Source organism: Pterocles gutturalis, unplaced genomic scaffold (genome assembly GCF_000699245.1).
Source record: "Pterocles gutturalis isolate BGI_N339 unplaced genomic scaffold, ASM69924v1 scaffold27840, whole genome shotgun sequence".
NCBI lineage: Eukaryota > Metazoa > Chordata > Aves > Pterocliformes > Pteroclidae > Pterocles > Pterocles gutturalis.
The window spans coordinates 1-10,192 of record NW_010141705.1 but is presented as its reverse complement, the minus strand read 5'-3'; the positions used below and the strand labels follow the sequence as shown (position 1 = coordinate 10,192).

The 10,192-nt window shown below is 50.8% G+C and overlaps 1 protein-coding gene across 1 annotated transcript; it reads right to left on the bottom strand.

The window, feature by feature from the left end:
• Window positions 1–6,748: 6,748 nt before the first annotated feature.
• ST8SIA3 (ST8 alpha-N-acetyl-neuraminide alpha-2,8-sialyltransferase 3) lies at window positions 6,749–10,185 on the bottom strand. The gene is made up of 4 exons (XM_010084127.1): window positions 10,134–10,185; window positions 9,598–9,778; window positions 7,332–7,889; window positions 6,749–7,078 (listed from the first exon to the last, which is right to left on the bottom strand). The coding sequence occupies exons 1-4, from the start codon at window positions 10,183–10,185 to the stop codon at window positions 6,796–6,798; spliced, it is 1,074 nt and encodes a 357-aa protein (XP_010082429.1). The 3' UTR covers window positions 6,749–6,795.
• Window positions 10,186–10,192: the final 7 nt, after the last annotated feature.

Below are 10,192 nucleotides of genomic sequence, written 5' to 3'. Positions count from 1 at the left end.
TCTGTGCTGGTCCCAGGTGTACCTGCTGCTCAGGGACCAAATTTTGCTCATGAGAAGCAGAACCTTGTGATTTTTCTCCTCCCAGGCAGGATTTTGGTTATTTAGAACTAAAATACAAGTCTGACAGGATGGGATTTTTTTCCCCAGAGATTTTCAGGGGACAGTTTAGAGGGAAAGCTGAATCCAGCTTTACCAGTGCAAACTGATAATGGGAAAAATGGCTCTGAGGCTGCCTGGGGGAAGCAAGACACCGCTGGCACCAAGGGGCAGGGGCTCTGGGGAGCCTTCCTCAGATTTATCTACAGATGAAGGAAAGGATTTTTCCTCTTCCATTGCTACACTAGAAATGGGATTATGGGGCAATAAATCCCAGTCTGAGTGGGACTTGCGGGGCTGCTCTTGCTCGGGGGTCCCCGAGCCACCACCAGTCCCTGTGCCCCTGTCCCCGGGGCTGTCCCCAGCGTGGCTGATGGCACAGTTGGCTGGCGAGGGCCATGGTTAAAGATTAAAACTGGATCCAGTTTGAAATATTTATCTTGGGAGCAGGAGAACTCCAGCTTGTTTGGTTTGTGGGAAGTGTTGGGAAATGGTGACAGTAGTGCGGAGAGACCCAGTGGGGCTGGTCCTGTGGGGCACAGGGTCCTGGCAGCGGTGAGCGGGGTGCGGTGGCAGCAGTGAGCGGGGTGCGGTGGCACCGGTGACACAGAGGGGATGGGGACAGAATGTGAGTGAGGGGCACCTGGAGCAGGGATGTGGCTGTGCAGGGTCCTGCCCCTCAAATGGAGACGGTGACACCTGTGTCTCTCCCGTGACCATTCCAAGGATAAAGATAGTAGCTGTATGAGGAGGTGGGGATGGGAAGCATGCAAGAGCAGAGACAGATAATGCTTCCTCATTTATATTGCACCAAACGTTACCTACTGAAACATTTTCTGAAGATTAATAATTGGTTGCCCAGACTATTAGCCCCACTCTGGAAACAGCTGCCCAGATGTGCCGGGACAGTGAGCCATCCAGTTGATGTGGAAGTGTGGGATTTAGAGATATTTTGGTGGCGAGAGTGCCTGATGTGCACAGGAGCGACAAAGGTTGTTCAGGAGCTGAGCTGCATCCGTGCTGTGCAGCCCAGGCAAACCGCTCCGGAGCCGTTTGCGCATCAGCGGATCGAACCCAAGCTGTCCCGGACAGGGATGTGCTCAGGTGGGTTCAAACACCATCCACATGCAGAGAGCTCAGAGAAACAAGCTGTGACAGCGCGGGCAAGAGGTCTTAGTCTGCCCCATCCAGGCAGGTTTTACCCCGACGGGACTCCTGTCTCGGATGTCAGATGTTTATTTAAAAGCAGATTGAAGGAAGGGGTAACAACACCCATACTGCATTAACTGGGAGCGAACCAGATTAGGTGGCAGCTGATTTCTCGTTTTCATATATACGATTTACCAAGAGTTGCCGGAAAGCTGCTTTTACTTTTGTGTTTGGGGGTGAAGGGCACAAGCCCCCCCGGCTGGGGGCAGGCAGAGGATGGGGAGGGTGCTGGGAGAGCGACTCACTGACTCTCTGAACATCTTCAGCGGCGTGCAGTCGATGGCTGAGGACAAGTACAAAAGAACAGCACCAAAAAAAGCAGGAACGCCCGGAGAAAGCCCGAGGCACAAGCGCAAGGCAGCTAGCAAGGGGGTTAAAAAAGCACCAGCAAAACTTTCTGTGGGTTGTTAATGGCGAGAAGGCACTGAGGAGGGGGGTTCGGGGCTCCGTGGGGAGGGCAGGCTGTCGGTAGGGAGCGGAGGCTCTTATTGGCATCACGATGGGAGGAGGTATTGGGAAGGGTTCTGCGGGGGTCCGTCCTCACCAGCTACTGTCCGATATTTTCATTAGCAGCCGGCATGGCGAGGTGGAGTGTGCTTATTAAACTGGTGGGCAGCATCGGCTGGGAGGAGCTGGGGGTGCTGGAGGAGGGGATGAGGGTTAGGAATAACCCTGTGATGCTCCTGAGGAGCACAAAGGTGTGTGGTCAGGAATAATTAATGTCACAGCTGGGGATGGGGATCACTGCCTGGGTCTGTGGTTGCAAGCCCAGTGCAGATCAGGGGGATGAAGCAGTCCAGGGCAGGCAGGGAGCGGGAGATGCTCCTTGGCAGCGCTGCTGCTCCCCAGAGCAGCATCAGGGTCTGGGCACCAAACCTGTAGCCCCTCTCCCACCAGCTCCTCCTAGTCCAGCACCCAAACCAAAACTTGGGCTGCATGAAGCTGTGCTTATATTTACTAGGATGGAGTATCCATGGTATGCTTTCCTACAATTTGAGCACATTTCCAGCCCTACGGTGTATCCTTCAAAATATGGAGGACTTTTTGATTAAATGACGACCTGGTGAACCCCCCAGCGTGGGACGGTCACTGTCTCTGACAGCAGTTTGGGAAACAACAGGAAGGAAGAAGCAGACACAGCCGAGTTTTACAGACTTCCAAAGCACAATAAAACATTTTATTTAAAAACAACGCATTCAAGACCGTGTTTTGGCACAGGAGCCAATATTGCAGGCACATTCACACCAAAGAGCCACATTGCTGAGCGATCCTGGTGGGACCGTCGCGCTGCTCTCCACAAGCGATGCTCACGATGCGGATGCGGTTCTTGGCCAGGAGAAGAGCCAGGGCCATGCTCGCCACCGTGGCCACCGTGGGTTCTGCCGGCCCTGCGAAGGCTCATGGGAGCGAGGCCGGACACCAGCTTTGCGTGTGATGTGTTCGTGTTTCACACCACGTGCGGCTTCGTCCTTCACCTGAGACTGTGCCCTGGCCCTTCATGAACACCAGACATTTAAAAATAAATAATGTTTTTAGTATGGACGTTAAATAATGAATCCTTTATTACATTTATGGCATTTTTTTCTTTTTTTTTAATATCGTTTTTTTTTTAATTGAAAACAACTCCATCAGGCATTGGACTGTATAGCCATTAGAATAAAGACACACTCATTTACAGAAAACCTGCTTTTTTTCCTAAACGACCTGTTTTTGCAACCTCCATTCACAGTAAGTCATAGTTAACAAACGCTTGCTTTTTGGTATGCTCCACAATTAAAACCAGTAGCCAGAACAACTTTGTTTCCATGTCTCTCGCTACCATTCACTGAAAAGATGCAAGCAACGAAAATACAAACCCGAGATGTATAAAAGAAGAGAAGGTAGCACACCTAGATCCACTCCTATGTACACCCCCTCGCCCCGACCCACCCTCACCCAGCCCCTCCGGGGGGTCCCAGCTGCAGCGGGGTCCTCAGCGCCCGTCCCGTGGGCATCAGGGCTGGAGCAAGATGCAGCCACAGGACACTGTGCTGACAGCCCAGGGCAGGGGTCTCCGCGACCCACCAGACCCTTCCCTTGGAGCGAGGCAGAAGGAATCCTCTCGGTTTTGTAAACTGGAATGTTTTGTAGTTACAAATATTGATCGCGTTGCATCACACGTCCCTTCATGTAGTGATACTCGCTTGTCTAGACACCAGGGGAGGGCGGCTGTGGCACCCCCCTGCTGCAGGGACCCGGCTTTCTGCAAAACCAGAATTACACGTGCTGTAAGCCCGGCTCAGGGATGCTGAGCCTTGAGCTGCCAGAGGAGACTGGGGGGGGTCACCCCACGCTGCCGCTCTGGGGTGCACCGTGCCCGTAACACAAATTCCAACAAGAAAACCAGCCTGAAAAAGGGCGGTGAGAAAGACCCCGAAACATCAGGAGGGTCCTTCCCTGTGGGGGGCGGGGCAGAACCCTCCCAGGGATGCTGCTGGTCCCACCATCAACACAAGCTGCCCAGCCCTGTGGTCTCTCTATAAAAGCAGAATTCGAGGAACATCTAAGAAAACAGGCAAACCCCAAAGATGCACGTTTTAAGACAGCTTGCTACATTGCAACAGCTTGGACAAAAAATATTGATACTCAGAAGCAATTTACTTTGGGCTGTATTGTGCCATTGATCCTGGGGCAGAACTCCCCATTAAAATCAATGATTCCGAGATGTTCAATGCGGTTCTGGAAAATCGATGGGGAGTTTTGCTTAAAAATCAATGATATAATATGCTGCTCTGTCAATAATTTTTTTCTGTATTCCCATTTCCGAACATTTGCAGTCATTTTCCTGCTTCCTCCTCTGCACCCGGTGCCTCTTTGTGCCTTTGGAAAGTTCCAGCTGTGCTTCCAGGGCTGTCACACCTTTCCATCATCATCCTCTCCCCAACCTGGGGGCACGTGCGGTGCTGCATCCCTGCTGCTCTTGGGGGCTGGGGGTGAGTGGGGCATTGCAGACCCCCTGAGCACAGCCACGGGGAACGGGCTGGGGGGGTGAGGTGGGGGGAGAGCAGAGATTCCAGCTGTGAGTGATTTCCCACATTTATTGCGATTAGGAAGGCAAGTAAAATTTTTAAAAATAAGTGATGAAAACTTAAAAAACTGTAATGTGCAGTTGCAGGTGTGCAATAGACCACCTTGCCCCAGACTGAGCATCCCCGCTGCAGAAAGACCCTCTGGAGACAAGAGGTGCATGGATGGAAACACTTTTGTTTAGGCTAATGAGCATTAACTTGTGACTACATCTAATTTAAAGTAGTGATGCCATGTAGGTGCCGTGCAGCAGGCAAGCAGGAGCTGCCAGCGCTATTTCCTGCCGAGAGCCAGCAGCCGAAAGCTGTACAGAGCGCACTGGCCTCCGCTTGCATGCCAATAGAATGCTAACAGTCCACATTTCTTCTATTGGCTGATTAAAAATGTTTTTCTACACGAAAATTGACAAAGCGCCTCTTAATTAAAAGCCCTGGCACCAACCCCAAGCCAGCAGGCATCGGTCGGGGTTGGGGTGACCCTTGTGCCCCGAGCTGGCTCCTGGGCACACCTTCCATGCGCACGCAGCGACCTGCAAAGCTACCCGCCAGCCTCAGCGAACGTGCATGTGCTGTACAGCACAACAGGAAACGATATCTGACATGATTAATTACTGTATGACATCAACAACTAGTGCAAAACTTGCTTCCCTCTGCAATTTCTCTTTTTGGGCAAAACCAACCCGTGTGCTCTGGCACTGAGCGAACAGTTCCTGCTGGGCTCAGGGGGACTCGGTCCCTCCTCTGGGGACACTGGGGACAGCCTGTCCTTGCCTCTGCAGAGTCTGTGCCCAGCACTCCGCTCCCTGGCCCCCCTCATGCAACGACGACACAAATAATACGCAAGAATATCGAGAACAACTCATACGGCACCATATGGCATCAGACACCATCCCCACTGCACCACGATGTCTTCCTAAGGACAGCTGCTGGAGGCTGTGCATGGCCGTGGGAGGATGGGGACCCCGACCCCCGTGAAGGCTGCGGGGGGTCCCCAGCACGCCTCAGCCCCAAACAGCCTTAGGAAAAGCAAAAGCCAGAACCTGTGGGATAATGAAAATGGAGAGGAAACCCTCCAGGTCCTCCTCCAGCCGGGGCGTGGGGGAGAAAGGGCACAGCGTGGGGGGCTGGGGGAGCTGCGGTGCTGCAGTGGTGGGCACGGGGAAATGGTCTGGGCTGCTTGGGTTTGGCGCTGTACTCCTACGTCTGCTTGGAGGTAAAGAGGCTGAGAAAAATTAAAATGTGCCATTTTGAAGTGTGATTCTAAATCGGGTTTTGCATCTTCTTTCAGTGTACGGTCAGTTCCCAGCATCACGCAGAACAGTAGAAAAATGTTAAAATACTTGTCAGCGTAGTTGTCCTAACAAGAAACCCCGTTATTTTACCGACTCCTTCATCCTGAGACATCATGGCCAACGTCTGCAAACCCTAGGTGACCCTAAGGGTTGTCCTCCCTACAAACAGCTTGGTGGATTTAGAGATGTGAACGGGGAAATCTTTCAGCTGCGTTTCCTCTTCCCTCCACCCCTGCGGTGCTCAATTCCCTTCAAAAGCCATCTGTAACGGTCCCGGTGCCTGGCTGCCTCTGCCGTAGGCTGGGACCCCGGCCCCTTGGTGGGACCACACCAGTAGGACACTGGTGCTAGTGGTTAATTGGGCTGATGAAGGCCACAATGCTCCCCACAGCCCTGGCATCGCAGGTGGTACGCAGCATCGCCAGGTGGGACACCCCATTGTCCCCATGGGACCGATGGCACTTCGGGGTGGACCAAAACGCAGGATTTGGCCCAAACAGAGTTAAAATGCTGAAGTATTCTGAGAACAAGATCAACACCTAGCTAAGGGGCGAGCCGTATCGTGGCCTTCTTCTTCATTGTATTCTTACAAAAATGTAAAATTCAGTAAATAAGAAAATATGCAAGCAGTGGAAGTCGGGATCCACGCTGAAGAACTTGCGAGTGCCAATGAACTGGAATTCCGATCGGCTTTCTCAGCCGGCCATGGCAATTCCTGTCTGCTGAGCTACCAATAGCAACATGTACAAGAGAAGCAAAACCTTTTAAATGTAGCATTTCCAGCTGTACTCGGGAAGGGACAATAAAATGAAGAGATTCAGGGCTTTTAGTGGAATGCTAAAATAAGAAAATATCTTAAAACATACTTAGTAGCCTATCTACAAATGCAAAATATTTCAACTTTGCTGCTGCATGAATAGCATCCACAGAAGTTGATAAATGCTTCCACACTGCTAAATACACAGAAACCCTTTGATGAGCAGTGACAAGCGTGACTAAAAACCATCTTTACATTATGGAAAAGATTTTAAGGTGGGGTTTTTTTGTTTGTTTTTAGGATTATATCTGAAGAATGTTTAATTGGGTTTTGGGCACTTTTTAGACAATCATTTGGCACTTGGAGATTCAGGTTCTTAGGCACAATGCGACAAGGTGAGTTTGGCCAGTCCTTCACCGTGCATCCTGTAGAGCAGCTGGAACTCTGCAGGCAGCTGGTGGGACTCCTGCCACTTGGTCGTGAACTTTGTTCCCTTCTTATCGTAGTAGTGGTACGGGAGGTCCTCCCGCGTGTTGGGGTCGAACCCAAAGGGCCAGAACCCGTACAAGTGGATCTCCTCACAGATGGCAGACGCGAGGGTGTACATGAGGATACCTGTGCTCAGCCGCTTGGGAGACAAGTGCTTGTTCTTCCAGTATCTGTGAAAAAAAATAAAGGTGTGTTAGCCTGGGGTGAGAGTGGGGCTGTAAGAAAAAAAAAATAATGTTGCTGCCTGGGGACCATCGGTGCTCTCAGCACCAATGTTCTTGGTTTTTAACCAGAAGAGGTTGGGGCTTATCCAGAGCAGAACCATTCGCTGGCTCCTGAACAGAAAAATAACTACGGTTGTATTTGTGGAGACAGTGAGACATATTGTGACAAGCCAAAGGCAAGGCAGAAACAGGTACCCACCTGTTCACATGCTGCATTATGTTTCCTGGCCAAGCCAACTGGACCTTCAGTTGCCCTCTGTGCTCAACAAAGAAGTCAACCAGTGTTCTCGTGACTGTCGCCGATGTGTGGAAGAAAAAAGCGGGGATCCAAAGGATGGCCCCATCGAGCTTCTTCAGACTCAGAAAGAAGTTGTTGCGATCCTGAATGGTCAAGAGGTTGTTGTAATACTTTTCCAGGATGCTGGGGTTGAAGGTCGTAAGGTTGGTTTTCCTTCCGACATCTTTTTGGAAAGCCTCAGTTGGAGCAAAATTGCAACGAAAAACAAAATCAGATTTGTCTATTTCTTGCCCGCACTGACTCCCGGTCAGGATCCCGCTATTTCCAACCACGGCGCAGATGTTGTAATGCTTGTTCAGGATCGGTGACACGTCGGGAAGCAGTGATCTGAAGTTATTGCTGATAGAGAAGACATACTTATGGCTGGAATAATCGTAATGCATCAGCTGTCCAACCCGAACGCTGTTCTTGGTCAAAGAAAAATTTTTTATTACATCGACATGCTGAAGGATTTCTTGCCTAAAATAAAACAGAAAAAGAAAAGAAAACATGGAGTTATATTTCGCCTCTTTCTGTGGTGGAGAGATATCCTTTCCAGCTAGACTTTTTTTTGTTTGTTTTTTTTTAAATGTAGTAGATTCTTGAGCAATGTGGTGCAATGGATGTTAATTAATATAACTAGATAGGAATTCTGGAGCTGGCTCCTCACCTAGAGCTCTGCTGGGTTTACGGGGCTCCCTGCAGGCACTTCACTCTTGGCACTGGACTGTGGGTCTTTGGTAACGATGGGCACCATGTTTGCCATGAGGCATGTGAAGCAAAGCCAAGCGGTCCAAGATTATTCAGTTGATCTAACAGTACCTGATTTTTAAATATACATATTTTCTGTGTTCTCATTAAGAAACTTTGACTCACAAAACCAAGTGACAGTCACTGTCTCCATTTATGTAAACAGAATTCCTTAATGTCTTGTTTGGCAAGCACGCTGGCATTTTTACAAGGGTTATTAGGGATACTTAAAAAAACAAACAAAACCAACCCTGCTCAGGAATTTCCCTAGCAGGGCATAAAATTAGAAAACCAATGCCACTTTATTTGCTTGTGTTTATGGAAAACAAACAACCTTCCTTCCAGCTTGCATCCTCCAATGTCTGGGCATTAATGGAGTCCCACTGGGTGCCCTAATTATGGCTCATGGCTAACGGACAAGCGCAAAGGTAGATCCTGAGGCATTAGCTAGAACCATCAGAGGGGTGGCACCGAGATGAAGGATGAGCTGGTGGGGCCAGGAATGCAGCAATATGGAGGGGTGGCCACCGTCACACCAGCTTGGGGGGTCCTGGGGAAACGATGGGGCAGGCAAAGTGCCGCCAGCAGGCATTTCTTGGGACAAAATTAGAGCCCAAGACAGTAATGGCTATCCTAAATGGCTAAATGTTTTTGTTTTATTTTATAGAAATTGTATATATTTATATCAGTAAATATATAAAGTGTATAAAGTAGATGCATTTACTGATATATATATATATATATATGCACTGAGATATATAAGCCAATAAATAAGACAGGCTGGCCAGACATCACCAAGTTCACATCACAGTGAGAAAACCAAAAGCAGATTTTCCTTCCCATCAAGCATGGAGCAGCTTTGAGGAAGCTGAAGGAGCTGAGGAACCCTTTCCATTGCCAGGCAGCAGGAAAGTCTGCACAGGCTGCGAGCAGCAGGCAGAAGGCGTTGCACAGAGAGAGTGTTTCTGGCGGATCCGGGGTCCCACCCGGGCTTCCCCCTCACTGGAGCGGTGCTGGGAGGCAGAGCAGCGGCACTTGGTCAGAGCTGCCGTTAGCTGGGAAGTTCAGCTGGGCATGTTTTGGCCTCCGTGAACCGTGTCATGGCTGTTACAGCCCGATTTGTCTCTGGTTTTACAAACCCAGCTGTTTATCTTGAAGTAATGACAATTCCCCTTGCACTCCAGGAAACTGGGTCACATTCTGTTTGGCAAAATACCGTGTGCGGCAGCCTGGTGTCCTGCTCTGAAATAATCAGTGCTTCCAGGATAGCTGGAACCATCTGGGAAATGCTCTGATTCAGCCTCGCTGTTGGCAGATTACTTTGAGCCCAGAGTCTTTAGCAGCCCCTCACTGCATTTTCTTAAATCCTGGGGCGAAGGGGACAGCCCCGGGGAGGGTGAGAAGGGGCGGTGTGGGTCTAGTGCTGCTGCAGGCTCACCTCTGGAGTGCAAACGCCGTCCGGTTGAAGGCCCACTTGGAGGGCTTCTCCTGCAGCTCGTGGGTCAGCGAGTTCGTGATGGGGACGAAGGAGGGGTCCAGGAACTTCAGCGCAAACTGGGACCTGGAAATGAGAGCACAGACCCATGCAAGCACACACAGACACACACAGGCACATGGACCTACACAGGAACACGCGATCCACGCAGGCACATGGACCCATGCAGGAACACGCGGATCCATGCGGGCAGATATGCACAGACCCACGCAGGAACACACACATGCACAGATCCAGGCAGGAACACACGTACAGACCCCCAGAGGCACAAATGCACATGGGCCCACGCAGGCACACACACGCAGACCCACTTTTTCGTGCAGACCCACGCAGGAACACACACAGACCCACGCAATCACACGTGTACAGACCCATGCAGGCACAAATGCATGCAGACCCACCCAGGAACACACACACAGGCCCACATGCACACACCCACGCAGGAACACACACACAGACCCACGCACACAGCCACGTACGGCCCCGCAGCCCGTTCCTGCCCGTGCCCGTCCCGCCCGCGTCTGGCGGCATCAGCACC

Excerpts from the sequence above, each read along its gene's own strand:
- ST8SIA3 (XM_010084127.1), bottom strand. The coding sequence starts at position 10,185 with ATGCCGCCAGACGCGGGCGGGACGGGCACGGGCAGGAACGGGCTGCGG. Across the intron at positions 9,779-10,133 it reads CAGGAACGGGCTGCGGGGCC|GTCCATGTGCCTGTGTGTGT; the intron begins GTACGTGGCTGT and ends GTTCCTGTGTAG. Across the intron at positions 7,890-9,597 it reads ACGGCGTTTGCACTCCAGAG|GCAAGAAATCCTTCAGCATG; the intron begins GTGAGCCTGCAG and ends GTTTTATTTTAG.